The sequence below is a fragment of the Delphinus delphis genome, chromosome 20 (genome assembly GCF_949987515.2).
Source record: "Delphinus delphis chromosome 20, mDelDel1.2, whole genome shotgun sequence".
NCBI classification, from domain to species: Eukaryota; Metazoa; Chordata; class Mammalia; order Artiodactyla; family Delphinidae; genus Delphinus; species Delphinus delphis.
This window is the reverse complement of record NC_082702.1, coordinates 7,086,116-7,105,783: the sequence shown is the minus strand read 5'-3', so window position 1 is coordinate 7,105,783 and position 19,668 is coordinate 7,086,116. Positions and strand designations below refer to the sequence as shown.

The window sequence follows — 19,668 nt, the reverse complement described above, 5'->3', positions numbered from 1 at the left end:
GACGTGACTTGATACCTCGTGGTTCAAGTTTAACCACCCCATTCTGAAAAATGGTTACACCCATTCTTATTCTAGAACAGATGGGGACGCCACCACTGTCTGGGCTTGAGGGGAGTCTCCTATCCGGATGTGACAGCACGCTGACCCGGAAAAGGAGGGAGCCGGGGCAGTGAAGTCTCGGCCGCGGCTATGGAGGGCGCCGGTTACAGGGTAAGCACTGAAGACGCGTTGTTTCGCTTCCGTCTATGCGAAACGCCGCCCTCCGGTGGTCTGCTTCTTTCTCAGGACTTGCAGGGACTCTGGGAGCCCAGCACCTCCTTAACAAGCACACCATTCCCTTAATAAACACGCTGTCACCCTTCCTTCCACTGCCCTAGGGAGACCCATATCGTTTAGCCCCGCCCCCTGCGGCTCACCCAGTTTGGAATGCACTCCCCCTTTCTCCCCTCCCCATCCTCCGGAGTGCCAGAGAAGCCTGGCGCTATACAGGCTTCACTCCGGGCCCCATCCTCTAGGTAAATGTACCCTGGGCCCCGCCCCCAAGGTGAATAGCTCTTCCCCCGGATCTGCTCCCATTGGCTCTCTTTTGAGCCCCGCCCCCTGAGTGTCTTCCCACGCTTGGGCCCCGCCCCTCAATGGTTCCCGTTCCTAGGTGGTATTTGAGAAAGGAGGCGTGTACCTGCACACCAGTGCCAAGAAGCACCAAGACCCGGATTCCCTCATCGCCGGCGTCATCCGTGTTGTGGAGAAGGTAGGCCGGGAGAGAGCAGGGCTCGGGCAGGCCTAGAGCGGGAGGGAGGCGGCGTCTGTAGGAGTATAGTGTGGAGGTCAGCAACGGGAGGTTAAGAAGGAGAGGTGGCTTTCTAAGGCTGAGGGTCCAGAACTGGGAGGAAGTTTGGAAATATGGTTTGGGGAGTTTGGAGTGAAGCACTCCCAACCCCTCCTTTTTTCCCTCAGGACAATGACGTCCTCCTGCACTGGGCTCCTGTAGAGGAGGCTGGAGATTCCACCCAAATCTTCTTCTCCAAGAAGGTAGGCTACCTTTGCTTCCCCTTTCTCCACTTACTTTTTTTCTAGGTCGGGGCAGTGGAAAGCATTTGAAGGACTTGAATACAATTCCAGACCTACCCTAGGAGCATGTGTGGTCCTGGTTGGGACCTAAGTTCTCTCTGTCACTCACTGTTGTCTCCTCTGTGAAATGGGGCTGAAGATGCCCATTCACGGAAAGAGAGTAGACACTATGAGATTTGTGGCCATGGGGGTAGCTGCCTGCCTCCTCACCCCCTTTGCTTCTTGGGAGAGCTCTGCCAGGGTGCAAGAGGACAACTCAGCCTGTGGATTCAGGTTCCACGGGCTCTCAGCCCATAAGGACTTGACAGAGTGTGGCATTTTTTCTTGGGCAGTCTTGCCATCGTGTCCAGAGAGGGAACAAGACCTGACAGAGGCTACTCATCCACTTCGCCAGGATTCCTTCCTTCCCCGGGTACAACACCTCGCCCTTCTCATTTCCAGATGTCTCCTTGTCAGGCCCTTGTGCTGGATGGTGCTGGGACCCAGAGATGAATCCAACCCAGACACTGCCTAAGTCCTCCCTCACCCCTCATTCTGTTTTTGAGAAATTGAGGCACGATGAGAGGAAACCTCATCCTCTTAATCCTCTCCTGAGGTCAGAAAAGCTAGGAAGTATTGGAACTTGGATTTGAACCCACACATACTGACTCCAGAGCACGTCTCCTTCTGGGGAGCAGACATTTGGGCTAGGACTCTAGAGATGAGAAGCAGGCAAGAATATATTTCAGTGGGGACTTCTCTGGTGGTCTAGTGGTTAAGACTCTGCACTTCTACTGCATGGGGCATGGGTTCAATCCCTGGTTGGGGAACTGAGATCCCACATGCCACACAGCACGGCCAAAAAAAACCCCCCAAAAAACAATATATTTCAGGGACAGGAGGAAGAAGGGTGTTTCAGGGCAGAACGGAACGTGGGATATCTCTGTAGAGGGTTTTGCTGGAAAGATAGTTGGGCCTGAAATGCCAGGCTGAGAAGCTTGGACCCTGTCCTGGGGGCCAAGGTTAGCCTTGGGAGGGGAAAGGTATGGGTATGGAAAGCCCCATCTGTGGGATCATGTGGGAGATGGATGGAAGGACCAAATGGAGGGAGATTGGGGGCTGGGAGGTCGGGGAGGAGGCCAGTGTGACGGGCCAGGAAGAGAGGATGAAGCCTCAGCTGGGGCCATGGGGTTTCAAACGGAGATTCCAGAGCCTCCCCTATGGAAGTTGAAGTAGCAGCAACCAGGATTTTGCATTTTCACCAACCTCACAGGCAGTCTGAGTGCCTTTCTTAAGAATATTGCTGTCCTCTTTGGCGCTCTTATTTTCAAATAACAGAAACCCACTGAGACAGGCATCAATGGGAAGGACACATATAAATTCAGGATACATTCAGCTCCAAGGAACACAAAACTGAGCTGACAACACAGTGAGCAAACAAGTTTGTTTCTTTCACCTCACAAGACTCCAAATGGTATGAGGCTGCTGTCCTTGGCTAGTGACATCAAGGCTTGGATTGCTGAGAACCTACTGTGCTTGCTCTAGTGGTGTTTAAATGACCACTTCAGCTGCAGCCATTGCATCTGCCTTTTAAGGCAGGAAAAAGGGGCCAGCAGGGTACCAATCATATCTGTCCTTTTTATCAGTGAAAACAAGAGGTTTTCCAGAAAGCTTTGCGTCAGTTAGGAGTTGCATTTGGTTGTATGTAATAGAAACAGGAATACCAGCGACCTAAACAAGATAACAGCTCATTTCTCTCTTTTTACAAAGCCCAGAAGTCAGCAGTATAGGTTCGTATGTTATCAATGACTCAGCTTCCTTCCAACATTGCTCTGTAATCCTCAACATGTGGCATCTGTTCTTAAGGCTGCCTTCTGGTCCAGAAGGGCTGCTGGAGCTCCAGCCTTTTTAACTGTTTTTGTTCACTCTACATGTGTATCTCAGGTTGGCAAAAGAGCTCTGCTCATCATGATTACTCAAGGAAGCATGCTGCTAGAGCAGCCAGCATCTTAAAGGTCTCATTCCTTGTGGCAGAGGGAAAGAGATCTCTAGAAGTTTTTCCCTGGCAGTTAAACAGTCCATCTTGGAAGTGATATATCCCAGCCGTTTGGCCAGAACGAGTTGCATGTCTCCACTCAGCCAGTAGAGTTCAATGAGCTGTAATCCTACTGTATGCCCGAGGGGTGGAGAGCTGCAAACATTTGACAGACAACACACTAATTATCATTATTTTGTGTAAACACTGGCAAAATTATCAAATTCTTCATGTCACAAAACAGGGAGGGCACAGATGGCTTTGCCAGGGGCTGGTTTGGCAGCTTGTGGACAGTTGTCCCTGCCATTCCTTGGTCTTCTTTTCATGGCCCTGGTTGGCTGCCACAGTTCCAAACACCATGTCCTCCCTTGACAGCACATAGAGGCTAACCTGAATAGGGTGTTCACTCCTGTAGGTGCCTTTTTATCAGGAATTCCCTTCTTCAGACTCCCCGCGGATGTACCCTCAGCTTCCACTGGGCAGAGTTGGGTCCCTAGGCCATTCAGAAATGCAGGGAAGGCTGGGAAAGTGGATATTGGGATATTTCAGCTTCTGTTGTGGGAGTGGCTTGTCAGTCTGGAATATCCAGCAGAAATGGCTGTGGGGTAGACCCACAGTCTGAGTCCTTCTAATCATGCAGGGTTTTACTGCAAGAGTCACAAAACACTCCAGTTACTTTAAGCAGCAAGGGGTTAAATGCAGAGACGTGGAGGCTTACAGAATTTTTACAGAAGCTAGAGGAATAGGACTGACACTGCAGAACTGACCTGCCAGGGGAGCTGCGATCCAGTGAGGGCAGGGCTGTAGGGAATGGGACTGTCATTGGAGTTGTCAAGTTCGAGAATACTACCATCAGAGCTGCTAATCGGCCCCACTGCTGCCCCAGTTACCGCTCTGTGTGCAGGAAGATGAAGACAGAGATGAGACTCCTCCTTTTTCCTTGTCAGCCAAACACCAGCCAGAGTGGCAGGAAGTTGCCCTTATCCAATTTCCACTTTGTAGATCTGAGTGCATCTGATTGGTAGGCTCTTGTGCCTGGAACGCAACTTCAGGGGAGCCTGGGAAATGTTTTACCTTTCTAGCCGTTCCCATAGAGGAAGAAGACACACGAGCTGTGAATTCTCTCCCAGTTGCTGCAATCCTCACACATTTTGTCCCCTCCCTGCCCTCCTCCACGGCTCATGGCCAGCGTCATCGGCTTTTACTGCACTCTGACCCTCAGCATGGCCCTGCTCTGCATGGTTTCCCTGAATCTGCCCAACAGGCCCCTGAGCTCATGTCAATAAAAGCAGCCACCAGCTGGCCCCATGCTGGGCACTTCATGTTACTTTCATAACAAAATACGAGCCACCTATTTTTTTCTTTCATTCAGATAGAATTCACTTACCATCAGACTCAAAAAAATTCAAGCTTTATGAAAACTTAAAATTGTCAAAGTGCATAATTCAGTGGTTTTTAGTATTCACACACGTTTGCAACCATCACCACCGTGTAATTCCGGAACATTTCATCATCCCCGAAAGAAACCCTGTACCTGTACTCCCCTCCTCCAGCTCCTGGCAACCACTAACCTGCTTTCTGTCTCTATAAATTTGCCTTTTCTGGATATTTCATACAAATGGAATCATACTCTATGTGGTTCTTCGTGACTGGCTTTTTTTATTTAGGTTACTTTCAAGGTTCATCCATATTGTAGCATCTATCGGAACGTCCTTCCTTTTTATTGCTGAATAAAATTCTATCGTATGGATCTACCCATTTTGTTAATTCATCAGTTCGATGGACAGTGGGTTGTTTCCACTTCTTGGCAGTCACGAATATGCTGCTGTGAACGTTCACGTGTAGGTCTTTGTGTGGGTGTTCATGTTTATTTCTCTGGGGTGTATACCTAGGAGCAGAATTGCTGGGTCATATGGTAATTCCACGTTTAACCTTTTGAGGACCTGCCAGACTGTTTTCTACAGTGGCTGCACCATCTTACAATCCTACCAGCAGTGTAAGAGGTTCCAGTTTCTCCACATTCTCACCAACACTTGCTATTGCCTGTCTTTTTTTATTCTAGCCATTCTAGTGGGTGTGAAGTCGTATCTGATTGTGGTCCTGATTTGAGTTACTCTAGTAACTCCTACCTACTTATTTTAAGCACAGTGACCTCTGGCAGTCTGACTGCAAAGCACCCCAGCCCCTGCCTAGCTGTCTGCTTTTTATGTGGGGGTGCTTTGGTTAGAGCCACCGTGAGACTTGGCTTCAAATCCTGGCCCATTCCCTGGCCGCATTGGGTGACCGACCCTGAGAGCAAGCGCTGTGCCCTCTTTGTGCCTCAGTTTCCCTCTTTGTTCAATGGGGCTACCTCCCAGGGTGGCCTCGAGGCTCAGATCTGGAAACTCTGAATCCACAGTCCCTCAGTCTCTTTTCCTGTCTTCCCCCAAGGACACCAGTGGGGGAGACTCCTGCACCTCTGAGGAGGAACCAACCTTTGACCCCGGCTATGAACCCGACTGGGCCGTCATCAGCACCGTGCGGCCACGGCACCGCCACTCAGAGCCCACGAGAGGTAGACTAAACTGTTGCCCCTGGGTGGGGGCAGGCGGAGACACGACTTACCCTCAGTGGTCATGGCTCCATGGGCTGTGCTGCCCACAGTCAAGATGGCCACCCACAGTGGCCTCCAGTCCCAGGTGAGTGGGTGGGGGGTGCAGGGCGGTCCCCAGCCCAGGTCCAGCGTGGCCAGCGTCCCTGAGGTTTGCAGCCTTGCTCATCAGGCCGGGCTCCCTGATTGGCTGTGGGCACCTCCACGTAAGTCCTGCCCATGGAATTTCCAGGCTGTGGCGGTGATGGTTGCAGGGTGACAGGGTAATTCGGGCCATCCTGGAGTCGCACAGGGTGCTGGGGGCACCAGAGGAGGTATCTAACCCCGTAGGGGGCAGAGGAGTCTTCCAGGAACGGGTGGTGCCACAGCCTAGCTCTGAAGGATGCTTGAGAGTTTTCTCTCCCTGCAGAGAGAGCAGCGGGGGTAAGGCCAGAGGTGTGGGGCACTGGGTGTGTTTAGGAAACCACAGCCTTTTTGCTGTGGCTTGAGAGGTCTAGAGTGAAGAGAGGGTTGGAGGTGAGACAGGCAGGGTTGGGGGGGGGGGCAGGGGACAGACATGGGGAGCCTGGGGAGATTTGGGGGGCAGGCACGCATCCCCCAGGCTCCCCTCCAGTTTTACTGGGTTCCTTTCCCAGAGGGCCTGGGGCTGGCTCGCAGTGGGCTCTCAGGAGATGCCTGAGCCGCCTCTGGCTCCACACGCCCCCGCCTCCCGACCCCCACCTGCTCCCGACGCTGCTGTCCCCCTAGGTGCAGAGCCCAGCTCCCCCCGGGGCTCCTGGGCCTTCTCCGTGAGTCTGGGGGAGCTCAAGTCCATCCGCCGTTCCAAGCCGGGCCTCAGCTGGGCATACCTGGTTCTGGTCACGCAGGCCGGAGGCTCCCTGCCCGCCCTGCACTTCCACCGCGGGGGCACCCGCGCCCTGCTCCGTGTCCTCAGCCGTTACCTACTGTTGGCCAGGTGAGCCTTGTCCCAGGCCCCACCCCTCCAGGGATGCAGCCTGACTCTCTCAGGGCTGTGAAAGTAATACAACCCAGACTGATTTAAAGGCAGGAAAAAGAGACTTGAGTGGCTCGTGTAACTGCAACATCAAAGGGCAGTTTGACATCAGGCGGGACCCGGGTCCCAGAGTGCAGAAAGAGTTGCTCTTTTTCTTTCTGAGTTTGCTGTCATTCTCTGGGGGCCCCGGTGGGTAGAAAGCACCTCTTTCCCACATTCCAGCAGCATCTTGGGGCTGCTTCTCGTTGGCCTATCCCTGAGGCAGTCACCCTGGCCAGGGAGGTGGAAGGCCCTCGTTGACCAGCCCTGGGGCCTGTGCCATCCCTGGGGTCCAGCTGGGGTCTCAGGCCTGAGATGAGGGATTCCCCATGGGCAGTCGGGACACTGAGAAAAAAAGGAAAAAGCGGGCACCCTGCCTGTGTGTCACCCAGATGCCCTGCCCGCAGCTCCCCGCAGGACTCCCGCCTCTACCTTGTCTTCCCCCATGACTCCTCGGCCCTCTCCAACTCCTTCCACCACCTCCAGCTGTTTGACCAGGACAGCTCCAACGTGGTGTCTGTGAGTCCCCAGCGCCAGGCTGGCCGGTGTGGGCAGGGAAGGGCGGGCCGTGAAGGCCAGGCAGGGAGGGTGGACGGTGACCGCCCCTCGGCCCTGTCCCCAGCGCTTCTTCCAGGACCCCTACTCCACCACCTTCAGCAGCTTCTCCCGTGTGACCAACTTCTTCCGCGGAGCCCTGCAGCCGCACCAGGAGGGGGCCTCCTCTGACCTGCCTCCAGCCCCCGATGACGAACCCGAGCCCGGGTTTGAGGTCATTTCCTGTGTGAGTATCAGGGTGGACGCTGCTGCTCTTTGGCGGTCACCGTGGGCATGGGACTGCATTTCCCTGGGCCTCTGTTTCCCCAGTGAGATGGGGATGATAACAGCATCGCCCTCATCGGGTTTCATGAGTGACTTGCTGGAAGGTGCTTGTAGCCTGTGCACCTGGTGCCTACTATTACTGGGGGGGCTTTCCTGACTTGGGGGGTGACTTTTTCACTGACCCAGCCAAGGAGATGCTTCCTGCCCCAGACGTTCTGTCCGTCCGTGCAACTTAGAAGGGCTCTGAGCTGACTCGGAGTGGCCCACGGTGGGCTGGGGAACGCTGTTGGGCCGAGGCCCTGGGCTCACTCGTCCTGTGTCCCCCAGGTGGAGCTAGGGCCGAGGCCGGCTGTGGAGCGGGCGCCTCCGGTCACGGAGGAGGAGTGGGCCCGCCGCATGGGCCCCGAGGGCCGCCTGCAGCAGGTCCCTGAGCTGAAAGCCCGCATCTTCTCAGGGGTGAGGAGCCGAGTGGGTGGGCAGGGTCGGCGGGCAGCCAAGGGGAGGCCCGTCTGAGCTGCCCTCTGCCCTCCAGGGTCTGAGCCCCAGCCTGCGACGCGAGGCCTGGAAGTTCCTCCTCGGGTACCTGAGCTGGGAGGGCTCAGCCGAGGAGCACAAGGCCCACGTGCGCAAGAAAACGTGAGTGAGACGCTGTGGCTCCTGCCCTGCTGCGCTGCAGCCTCTGGCCTCCTGAGTCGACTGGAGGTTTTTGATCAACAGCATATCCCAGTGGGCGGCCCGGCACCGGCGCGCTACGCGTGCACAGACGGGCCGTCGACCTGAGCACAGCGGGGACAGAGGCAGTGGGCCAGGCCCTGCCCCTGTAGGGCCCAGAGCCCATCCCCGATGCCGTTTTCATTCTGGCGCCGTGCCGTTTCAGTGGTCACCGCTTTGCAGCGGGCTTCCTAACCCCATGGGGCCACCTCTCGTCGTTCCTGGTATATCTTGTGCCTCTGCCGTGTGTCCCGGTCCTGCCCCTGCTGCTCTCTGTCCAATGGGGGTGACAGACTTTGAACAACAACAAAAAAACCCCCCAAGGGTGTTGTGTGTCATGAGAGATGTGGGGAAGGGGAAGCACAGGGGCGGTGAGCTAGGCTGAGCCCTGTAGGATGAGGCGGCGGGGGGTGTCCCTACATCTCACTCCTCCGCTCCCCTCAGGGACGAGTATTTCCGAATGAAGCTGCAGTGGAAATCTGTGAGCCCGGAGCAGGAGCGGAGGAACTCACTGCTGCACGGATACCGCAGCCTCATTGGTTGGTGGGGGGCAAGGGTGGGATGGTGAGACCAGAAACAGCTGGGAGGGGCCCGAGGGAGCCCCCTGTCTCCCTAAGAGCAGGAGCAAGGCCATCTGTAGGGATGGAGGGGAGTGAGACGGGTGTGAGCAGGGGTGAGTGGCCCTGGGGTCGGGGATGGGGGAGCACGGGAGGGGAGCCAGGCTCCGTGGGTTCAAATCTACCACCTACTCACTGTGAGATCTTGGCAAGTGATCCTACCTCCCTGGGCCGCAGTCTCCCCATCTGTTGACGGTTTAGTAACTGTCAGCTGCTGGGAGGGTGTGGCGAGCTGGTGAGCGTGAAGCACAGTACCTCACGTGAGAGCGTTCAAGATGGTCTCTGGATGACCCACACCTGCCTAGGTGTGCTGGCGGCCGGCCGGCAGGGACAGGGCTCACCTTTCACGCCTTTGCGCTTTGCCCCCTGTCCCCACAGAGAGAGATGTGAGCCGCACCGATAGGAACAACAAGTTCTACGAGGGCCCCGAGAACCCGGGGCTGGGCCTGCTGAACGACATCCTCCTTACCTACTGCATGTACCACTTTGACCTCGGTGCGGCACAGCCCGGGGGCAGTTGCTGGGGGCTGGCCTTGCAGGGGGAGCGCGCTGCAGGCCTCGGCTGGGCCCTGACCCCATGTCCCCACAGGCTACGTCCAGGGCATGAGTGACCTTCTCTCCCCGATCCTCTACGTCACTCAGAACGAGGTGGATGCCTTCTGGTGTTTCTGTGGCTTCATGGAGCTCGTGGTGAGGCTCGGCAGGGCTGGGAGACAGGCCCCCTCAAAAGCTGGGGTCTGGCTCCTCACGTGGCCCTCCCTCCCACAGCATGGGAACTTTGAGGAGAGTCAGGAGACGATGAAGCGGCAACTCGGGCAACTCCTGCTCCTCTTGAGGGTGCTGGACCCTCCGCTCTGCGACTTCCTGGGTACGTGTCTTGGCGGGTAGGCAGGGGATGGTGGTGGGCCCACACACCTTGCTGCAGAGTCTCTGGGAGTGGCCACAGACAATGTCCAGGATGTTTGGACGTGGTGCAAGCAAGAGAAACATCCCCACAGAACCCAGAATTGATATGTAAAAGCAGGACTGTGGTTTGGAGCAAAACCTCAACGAATGCAGACGTGGGCCCCCTACCCCTGCCAAACGCGCCCCCGCTGCCTGCTGAGGTGGCTCCTTCGTGTGCTGTCAGGCTTTTCAGACGAAGGACCTGGGCGCAGCTCCTCACACTCCTCATCTCCAACCAGCTCTCATCTCCAGTCACCCCTGAGCCTGGATTGGAAACTGGTTCTCTGGGCTGCTGGGGCGGGGACTGCTGCATTTCGGCTTTTAAATTTGACTGCATTGCTTGTTCAATATAAAAAATGCAGGGAATTCACGTAAAGAAAAGAAAGTTAAAGTTGCTGTTGCTCGTACTATTTTTTTGAATGCAGATGATGATAAGCTAATTTATTTATTTTTTAATTTTTGGCTGTGTTGGGTCTTCGTTGCTGTGCGCGGGCTTTCTCTAGTTGTGGCGAATGGGGGCCACTCTTTTTTTTTTAACAGTTTTTTTTAAATTAATTGATTTATTTTTTGGCTGTGTTGGGTCTTCGTTTCTGTGCGAGAGCTTTCTGTAGTTGCGGCAAGCGGGGGCCACTCATCGCGGTGCGCAGCCGCTCACTGTCGCGGCCTCTCTTGTTGCGGAGCCCAGGCTCCAGACGCGCAGGCTCAGTAGCTGTGGCTCACGGGTACAGTTGCTCCGCGGCATGTGGGATCTTCCCAGACCAGGGCTCGAACCTGTGTCCCCTGCACTGGCAGGCAGATTCTCAACCACTGCGCCACCAGGGAAGCCCCTGGGGGCTACTCTTCATTGTGGTGCGCGGGCTTCTCATTGCGGTGGCTTCTCTTGTTGCAGAGCACGGGCTCTAGGTGCGTGGGCTTCAGTAGTTGTGGCACGCAGGCTCAGTAGTTGTGGCATGTGGGTTCTAGAGTGCAGGCTCAGTAGTTGTGGCGCACGGGCTTAGTTGTTCCGCGGCATGTGGGATCTTTCTGGACCAGGGCTCGAACCCGTGTCCCCTGGCATGTCCCCTGCATTGGCAGGCAGGTTCCCAACGACTGAGCCACCAGGGAAGCCCTACATTATCAGTCTTATCGACTACATGGTGTTCTGTCCATCTTAATGATGTATAAAAATAGATTTAACCTGACCTGCTGGACTTTCAGGTTATTTGTAGCTTTTCACCGTGATGAGTCTATATTCGTGGGTTATTTTTTTAGGTTAAATTCCAAGAAGTGATATTGTATCCAGTGAAGTACACATTTTTATATCTTTTGAAACATTTGTCTTCATCACTGCTTTCCCAGAAAGTTCTACCAGCTTACGTTTTTGCTAGCAGTGTACACGAGGGCCAGTTTCCTCACACCTCCCCCAGCTTTGGATGTTGAATAGATTTTTTCCCTGAGTGGACTGATCTTACTGCCTCCCTTCCACATGAGAGCGGAGACCACGGGGCTAGCTCACCTCATCTGGAGCCCGGAAGGCAGGATGGGAAGGTTCCTGCTGGCGCTGAGCGTCCCTGTCCCCGCTCTGAAGCTGTCCCTCCACTTGCGTAGACTCGTGCGGGTTCTTACAGCCAGGGTGACTTCTTAGAGTCCAGTCCGACCACCGGGCGCCCTGTGAATTAGAGCAGGATTGGAGTTGATTTTGAGCTTGCTCTGAGCTGAGTGCCGCCTCTCCCACCGCTGTCCTCCCCTAGACTCCCAGGACTCTGGCTCTCTCTGCTTCTGCTTCCGGTGGCTGCTCATCTGGTTCAAGAGGGAATTCCCCTTCCCGGATGTCCTTCGGCTGTGGGAGGTGAGCCAGCCAGTTGGGGTGGGAGGGCCGAGAAGGAGAAATGGATTGGCTGTACTGCCAGTGGATGGGGTAGGGAGGTTGGTGGGAGGTGGGCAGGGCGTGGGGCAGACCTGGGTGGGACCTGAGGCAGAGGCTTTGCAGTGACCCCTCCCCTGGGCACTGCTAGGTGCTGTGGACGGGGCTCCCTGGCCCCAATCTGCACCTGCTGGTGGCCTGCGCCATCCTGGACATGGAGCGGGACACCCTCATGCTTTCAGGCTTCGGGTCCAATGAGATCCTCAAGGTGAGACCGTGGCTCCCTCCCAGTCCCCTCCCTCCCCCTGCCCGTCCTGACCTGTGTGGAGAAGACACATCATCTGGGTGTGAACTCCGTGGAGGCTGGCCCTGCCCCTGTGCCACAGTACCTTTCGGTAGTAGGTACTCAAAATAGGATTGTGGAAAGTACGATTGGCTAAGCTGTGAGCACGGTGGCCAGGAGACGGGGTCTGTCTGTCTCCTACCCCATTATCCCTGGCTCCCTGCAGTGTCCTCACAGAGCATGTGGCCCATGCATGAGTGGGCCACCTGCCCCTGCCCCAGTGCATTAATGTGGGGCGGGGCCGTGGCGGTGGGGCTCGGTGCCCTTTTCCTTCCCTGAATGCTGCACCTGGCAAGCAGCCGGAGAGAACATGACCTCTCCTGATCCCCCAGCTCCACTGTGAGCCCCAAGAGGGCCAGCCCGGTCTGTCTTCCCTCAGTTGTACCCCAGCACGAGGCACAGAGTAGGTGCTGGGGCGGTGGTGGCTGGGTGCTTGCAGGCAGGCAGGCCTGACCCACCCCCGCCCGCAGCACATCAACGAGCTGACCATGAAGCTGAGCGTGGAGGACGTGCTGACGCGGGCCGAGGCCCTCTACCGGCAGCTGACCGCCTGCCGGGTGAGTCCCTGACCCCTCCCGATAGCCCCCCAACCCCCAGCAAACCTCTGACTTCTCGCTCCCTACCCGCCAACCCGCCAGGAGCTGCCCCACAACGTGCAGGAGATCCTAGGCCTGGCGCCCCCCGCAGAGCCCCAGAGCCCATCGCCACCTGCCTCCCCACTGCCGCTGTCGCCCACCCGCGCCCCACCGGCTCCGCCGCCCCCCGTGGACACAGTCCCGCAGCCTGACAGCAGCCTGGAAATCCTGCCGGAGGAGGAGGAGGAGGAGGAGGAGGAATGTGCGGACTCTTAACCGTGCTGGGCGAGGCGGCCTGCTCAGCACCAGACACTTTATCCAGCTCCCCCCCACGACCCCGCCCCTCCCGGAGGCTGGGGAGGGGAGGCGCAAAGAGGGGCGGGGCTCTCCACCAGGCCTCCCTTCTCTTAGCTGGTTTCTTGAAACTGACACTTTCCTATCTGGTTGGCCTCGAGTAGGTGGAGCGGGGAGGCCACCACACCGGCTTGGCTCTGGATCGAGAGGGGGTGGTGACTCGTGGTCTCCTCTGACCACTCTGCAGAGTCGATGTCTGACCACTGTGACCCTGACCCGGCCAGTGAGGCCTAAGACGAGGCCCCTTGCGGGTGAGTGGTGGCGGTTTGTGGAGGCAGGGCTCCCTTACCTGCTTGAGTCTGGGGCTTTTGGAGGAGTGAGGATGGGGTGCAGGGGCACATCCCGGACATAACCGAGATGGAAGGGCCTGCGGGGCTGCTCCCTCTGGGGCCCTACTTACCAGCTTCTTGTTATGAGAAAAATAAACTCGTGTTTAACCCAGTGTCGGCTGGGCTTTTTGTTACTTGCTTAAGGTTCCCACTGTGTCGTGACAGCCGTTGTGGGGCACTGTGATTAACGTTTACCGGTGGCGCAAAGCAGTGTCCATCCTGTACCTCCTACTCCCCCAAACGGAGCCCGCGGCCCAGGAAGAAGTAGGACAGCTTCTGGGGCTCCAGGATAGGCGCAGCCCCTTCTACCGCGAGGGCTAATGGTTTTGCTCCTGCAAATTGGGGAAGCGACTGAGCCAGGGAGGGGGCGGGACCACACTGCTGTTTCCAAAAATACTTTAATATTCGGTCCTCTTTTGGGTCGTGTGCGGAGCGGTGACGGCATGTAAGGCTGGAGAGTGGGTGCCCCGCCCCCTTTCGAGGCTGCGCGGGTGGTGGTGGGCGGGCGCCACGTGCACATGCCCCATGCTGTTGATGGTCCGGGGGTCGTTCCAGCTGCTGGTCCGGCCGTTGATCAAGACCGCGGCCCGCAGTGCCGACTTGACGGCCGTCTCCACCCAGCCGTGCGGGTAGGCCGTGTGCTCGCCGGCGAAGTAAATGCGGCCGTGGGGGACCGCCCAATCGTACTCCTGATCCTCGTCCTTGTCGGTTCGCCAGAGCATCGGGGGCTGCACCACGAAGCCGCCCTGGCTGTGCGGGTCCTCCGCCCAGCGCTTGACGATGCCGCTGCCGTCCCAGAGCCGGTACACGATGGGCCCGTGAAGCGCCGCCACGTCGTCGAGCGCCAAGCGCAGGGCTTCGGACAGGCTCAGGCCAGCGAACGTGGCAGCCGCGTCCGACCACGTGTACGAGGCGAGCAGCAGCGCGCCCTCGCCAGGCGGCGGATAGAATATCACGCGCGACGGTCGGTCGGTGTTCGAGTGGCCGCCTTCGATATGCTCGTCGTGCCAGAAGGGCCGGCGGAAGCTCAGGAACACCTTGGTGGCCGGCATGTAATGCAGCGCGCGCACTGCCTCCTGCCACTTGAGCGTCAGCGGCGGCGTGAAGGTGATGCGCTGCAGCGCGGGCCCGCTCACCGTCAGCAGCACCACGTCGGCCGTCAAGGACTTCTGATTCCGGGCCCGGCGCGAGGGCTCGAAGTACACGCTCACCTCGTGCGTCCCCTGCTTAATCGCCACGACGGGCGTGTGCAGCAGCACAGGCCCCGACAGCGAGCTCAGCAGCGCGCGCGGCAACAGGTCCCAGCCGCCCGCGATACGGCTGTACCTGCGGCGGGGCGGGTGCGTGACGGGCTCTCGGGCCCTGCATCTCCGCAGCGGCCCCTCCCCAGACACTCCCCGCTCCCCGCTCCAGTTCTCACTTGCCGCTTGCCTCTAATCCCACCCCTTCATCTACCCCGCCCTCGTCAGTCCCCGATGGCCCCCCGAGGCCCGGGAGCTGAGCGGTGTGACCCGGGAACCCCGCCTCGTCCCCTCAGGGCCACGCCACTCGCCAGGTACCTTTCTTCCCCTGGAGGAACCGGGATGCGGGGGCGAGTGTGGCGGGACCCAGCGCGCCTCTCTCCGCCCCCTGGGCCCCTGCCCCCATATCTACAGGCCGCGCCCACCCCGCCAGCCCCGCCCACTCCGTACTCGCCCCATCGCCCCCCGCCCCCCCCCCCCCCCCCCGGCGTCTGTCCAGCCCGCCGCCTCACCGGAGCCGGTCGCTGAGGCAGCTGTGAGCCCGCAGGGCCTCGGCGAAGTTGAGATAGAAGAAGCCGTCCTTGGACATCACGTCTCCCAGGAGCCGAACGGCAGGCTGGCTCAGGTTCCCCTCCCCGAGGAGGTATTCCTGGGGGATGGCGTGGCCCACCCAGGTCAGGGCCCAGGCAGGCTGCACCTGCCGGCTCCGTACCCCCTCCCACGGGGCCGCTCCCTGCGGAGCCTCTTACTTAGTTCAGTGACACAGCCGTGCTTAGTGCGGTTCCCTGGACCTCAGCGATACGGCCCCCCCCACCTTGGGACAGATGAGGGAAACCGAAGCCCCAAGAGGGGCGTGTCCAGCCCCGTCAGGCAGGGAGGAGGTGGCAGGCCCGGGGTCCCAGTTTCCTGCCTTCTGACTCCCCGCCCAAGGCCCCATGGACACCCTCCTTGTCGTCGTTTCTCAGACAGCGACACCGAGGCCCTCACTCACCAGGAGCGTGTGCCTTTCAAACTTCATCATTGCCTTTCTGCAGCCCAGTGTCCTGAGATCTTCGATGGCCTGTGGAGGGACAAGCAGTGGCGCTGAGCTGTGGGGACAGGACCGGGGAGGCCCCACCTGGGGTCCAAACCTGGCTTCTCTTCCTGCTCCTGCCCACGGCCAGCCATTTACCTCTCTTGTTCAAGCTGCCAGGATGTTGCCCGTGCTCGGCCCGCAGCCTTGCCCTCCACCGCAACTATGTCACCACCCTGGGAAGTCCTCCTGAGTCATTGCTACCCCTCATTCCCCGGGCGTTCGGTCCACCGGACAATGTCACACTCATCCTGGTTGGGTGTTATTTTGTCTGCCTCTGTCCCAGCCTGTGCGCTCCATGCGCTGTGTCCTTATGGACAGTAATTATTTGTCTCAGTCAGCGCTGTGTCCTTATGGACGGTAATTATCTGTCGCCTGGATCTTTGTGGGCACAGACGGAAGTGGAGTCCCTTCTGCCACCCACCCATCAGCCCTGACAGGGCATGACTGCTCACGGGGGTTTGTTCGCGGCGCCTCGCCTGCCCACAGCCTTCTGTGGCTCCCCAGTGCCTGGAGCTGCAGAGTTCCAGCCCTCAGCCTGCCGTTCAAGGCCCCTGCCAGCCCCTCGGTCACCATCTTTTAGGGCATCTTCAGGTCTACAGCACAGTGTCCAGTGCTCAGACCACCCTCGGGTCTCCCCCACCTCCACGCCCCTGCACTTGCTCACCCCCCTCATCTTTGCCGGGCACCCAACTGGTCATCATTCACCACTTTGTTCAAGCCTCATCCCCTCCCGGAAGCCTCGCTGCCCTCTGTTTTCAGCCCTCTCCTTTGTCCACCTGGCTTCTCTCTTGTGGCCAGGGAACTCCCCAAAGGAGGTGTCCCTTCACTCACTCACTCACTCACTCACTCACTCACTCACTCACCCTTCCCCTCACATTTCCCTAGGCTCCTTAAACTGGGCACTGCCAGGGCACAGAAATGGCCTGGACTAAGTGCCCACCCTGGTCCACGAGAGGAGATGGACAATTAGGAGCTCCCATAGGAGGCTTAGGCTGGCTCCTCCCTGAGGGCATCAGGGAAGGCTGCCTGGAGGAGGGGACACTGGAGCTGGTTCTTGAGGGATGAAAAGGGTTCCCTGGGTGGGAAAAGGAAAAGGCCTTCCAGGCAGGGTCAGTGGCATGGGTGTGGGACGGTGGACAAGCATAGTGCAAACGAAGGAGTACAGAGCTGAAGGTGTTTGGGCCACCATGAGAGTTTGGGGTGGGCAATAAAAATTTCTTGGAGAGAAGATGGGGCTAAAGGAGTGGGAGAGACCAGACTGCTCAGGGCTTCAAACTGAGGCTGAGGTGCTAGGGAGCACAGGGGGCTGTGAGCAGGGTGGGCCAGGGTGAGGCTGCAGGGAGAGGTCCAGGCCTGAGCTGGGGCTGGAGCTGGGGGGACAGAGAGGTAGGAACAGTGTGAGGCGGTTGAGGGCAGGACGGATGGAGCTGGGGCCTGACAGGGAAGGCAGGAAGCGAGGATGGCCCCTGGAGCTCTGCTTCGTGACTGGGGGTGGTGATGATGGCACTGTTGTGAGATGGGGAACCCAGGAATCCGAGTGGGTTCAGGGAAGCTGCCGCCGAGCTCAGTGGGAGCTGGAGGGTCCTGGGGGATGGCCAGGGGGAGACAGACATAGGTCTGGGTCTCAGGAGATAGACTTGGAAAACAAGCCCACAGATCATAGTTTAAACCAAAGGTGTAGCGGGACTTCCCTGGCGGTCCAGTGGTTAAGACTCTGAGCTCCCAATGCAGGGGGCATGGATTCAATCCCTAGTTGGGGAACTAAGATCCCACATCCCATGGGCCGAATGACGCAGCCTAAAAAAAACCAAAACAAACCAAAAAAACCCCAAAGGTGTAGAAAGGTGAGGTTGTTCTGGCCAGTGTGTGAGTGAGAAGGGGATGGGAGATGGGGATCATCAGGCCTTATGGGGAAACTAAAGATGGAAGAGCCAGTGATGGGAAACCAGAAGGAATGGGAAAAGGAAAGCTAGGCCAGGAGGAGGAAAGGGCATGGGACACCACAGCGTGGAGGACAGGGGCAGGGGGACAGGGCTGCAGGGCTCGCGGACGCGCCTACCCTGTTGAGAGCCATCTGGTAGATTTCTTCGGGCGAGTGGCCCTTCTCCTTGGGATGCAGCTTGTAGCCCAGCTTCTCAGGCATCTTCTCCACCACGTAGTTCCGCAGCTTCACCTCATGCACCTCTGTCCACGTGTTCTCGTCGTACTGGGTGAATTTGGTCAGATTGAGTCCCAGGCTCTTGCAGAGCGCATGGAGGATCCTGAGGGAGTGGGAGCCGCTGGTGAGGGTCGGGCGGGGGAGGTGAGGGCCCCTCTCCCCAGTGGGGCTTGGAGAAAGGAAGGGGGTGGGTGGGGCAGCTGGAGACGGGGCTTGGGGCTGGGCATGAGGCTGGAGCCGGGCTAGACTGGGGGTCCTCAGTGCCAGGGACAGGAATGAAAGGGGAACAAGGCTGGAAGGCTGAGGGCGGCGCACTTCAGGACTGGGTTTGGAGGGGGAGGTGGCTTTCACTGGGGATCAAGTAGGAATGGGGACAGAGCTGTGTTGGATGGGGGTGGGAGCTGGGGATGGGGAAAGGACCAGGGTCGGGGAAGATAGAGCTGGGGGTCTGGAAGGGCTGGACGCAGTGGCCTGAGCACTTCAGGGGTTCAGTGGTGGGGCTGGAGCCGGGAGGCCCGGAAGTGTCAGTCAGGAAAAGGACAGAGCTGGAGGTTGGGTCTAGGCCTGACTTTACTGGGGTGCCAGGTTTGGGGTCAGAGTTGAGGTTCGTGCTGGCACTGGAGCAGTGATTGAGTTGGGAATCTGGTTGAGACTGGGCTCAGAGGTAGGGGCTGGGGTGGCCCTGCGCCTGCCTGGCCCCCAGGTCAGGCCCCACCTGTGTGAGCTGGGCATGCGCATGGCTCCCAGCTCCCCAATCCAGCCGGTCTTCCGGTCCCGGTAGGTGAAGATTCGGCCCCCGATCCTGTTGTCTGCCTCCAGGATGGTGACCTGAGGGACGATGGGCAGCAAGCAGGTGCTTTAGCTCCTCCCACTGACTCCCCATCTCCACCCTGTCGCAGCCCCCACCCCACACCCACCCAATCTTCCATCCCCACAGCAGCACGGATGGAGATGAAAGAAGGATCTTTTTTTTTATGGGGAGGTGGGAGGGGCTGGTGGGAGAACGGAAAGTCATAGTGAACATGTACAATGTGACAATTTCCAGACTGCAGCAGGAAGGCCGCTGGCCAGATTTCAGAGGGACTTCCCAGCTCAGGGAGTGGGGAGATTTCTTCTGTGTACTGAAGCCACTGGCCTGGCCCATACTCATTCTTGGATTTCAGTGGGAGGGACAGTGGTTAGACTTCAGGGGGCACTCCCCCTTGTGCGGAGTTTCCATCTCCACCAACACAAATTCCCCCCAGGAAGTTGGAAGAGGTTTCAAGGGACTTTCCTCCAGGATGAGAGTGGGGCAGGGAAAGTCAAAGCCCTCAGCACAGACACATGTTCCCTCTGGGTTTCATGTTAGAGCAGAGGGTTCCAGGCCTCGCTCCCCTGACCACAAGGAAAGCATAGCTCCCTCTCTCCGCCTCCCATCACCCCCACCCCTCAACAGGGACGTGGCCAGGTCCCTGTACCCGGGACTCCCAGCCGCAGCAGGAAAGACTCAAGGTAGACAGCAAGCAGCACTTCTCACCTTGTGTCCAGCATCGCTGAGCACCTTGGCGGCCAACAACCCAGCCACGCCTGCACCAACCACAGTCACCCTCTGGGGCTTCGAGGTCCGATTGAGGCCCAAGGTCAGGACTCTGAGCAGCTGCTCATAGTCGGGGTCTCGCATACATTTCTCGAAGGGGTCGCGGCTCTGGGCAGTTTGCCAGTCCAGGGAGGCCGCCAGGCTGAGGAGGATGGGGACCAGGGCGAGGAGGCGCCAGGCTGGGGGGAAGAAGGACAGGGTCAGCGGGCAGCTCAGCGGGTATGTGGGGAGAGAAAAGCGGCTTCTGCTCCCTCCGCTGCTTACTTACCCAAGGAGTCCATGTCTCTCTGGGGGAGATGTTGTCTGGGTTGGAGGGGAAGCAGGGCCACTGTGACAGGAGCCTGTGTCCCCCCCAGCCTGGCCCACTGTGGGCT

General features: G+C 58.4%; 2 protein-coding genes across 7 annotated transcripts in view; one reads left to right on the top strand and one right to left on the bottom strand.

The window, feature by feature from the left end:
- The first annotated feature begins 51 nt into the window (after positions 1 to 51).
- TBC1D17 (TBC1 domain family member 17) lies at positions 52 to 13,351 on the top strand. 4 transcript variants are annotated; one of them, XM_060000334.1, is made up of 17 exons: positions 53 to 210; positions 653 to 751; positions 958 to 1,032; positions 5,516 to 5,639; positions 6,423 to 6,630; positions 7,101 to 7,227; positions 7,331 to 7,489; positions 7,855 to 7,983; positions 8,060 to 8,163; positions 8,683 to 8,777; positions 9,234 to 9,350; positions 9,445 to 9,545; positions 9,624 to 9,723; positions 11,531 to 11,628; positions 11,795 to 11,911; positions 12,457 to 12,543; positions 12,625 to 13,351. In XM_060000334.1, the coding sequence occupies exons 1-17, from the start codon at positions 190 to 192 to the stop codon at positions 12,835 to 12,837; spliced, it is 1,974 nt and encodes a 657-aa protein (XP_059856317.1). In that variant the 5' UTR covers positions 53 to 189; the 3' UTR covers positions 12,838 to 13,351. The 4 variants fall into 4 exon arrangements, with proteins under 4 accessions (XP_059856319.1, XP_059856317.1, XP_059856318.1 ...); XM_060000335.1 differs by having other exon boundaries at positions 56 to 210; positions 7,116 to 7,227; XM_060000336.1 differs by lacking the exon at positions 7,855 to 7,983 and having other exon boundaries at positions 52 to 210.
- A 267-nt stretch (positions 13,352 to 13,618) lies between these two features.
- The window catches only part of IL4I1 (interleukin 4 induced 1), a 39,639-nt gene continuing 33,589 nt past the window's right edge, over positions 13,619 to 19,668 (bottom strand). For 2 of the 3 annotated variants that reach the window (XM_060000338.1, XM_060000340.1), the window contains exons 2-7: positions 19,235 to 19,473; positions 18,434 to 18,546; positions 17,620 to 17,821; positions 15,477 to 15,545; positions 14,998 to 15,134; positions 13,619 to 14,570 (exon numbers count right to left, since the gene is read on the bottom strand). In XM_060000338.1, the coding sequence (XP_059856321.1) occupies positions 13,643 to 14,570; positions 14,998 to 15,134; positions 15,477 to 15,545; positions 17,620 to 17,821; positions 18,434 to 18,546; positions 19,235 to 19,473 (1,688 nt within the window). In that variant the 3' untranslated portion in view covers positions 13,619 to 13,642. Of the gene's footprint in view, positions 14,571 to 14,997; positions 15,135 to 15,476; positions 15,546 to 17,619; positions 17,822 to 18,433; positions 18,547 to 19,234; positions 19,474 to 19,562; positions 19,598 to 19,668 lie in introns of all 3 variants that reach the window. The other variant, XM_060000339.1, reaches the window with a different exon arrangement.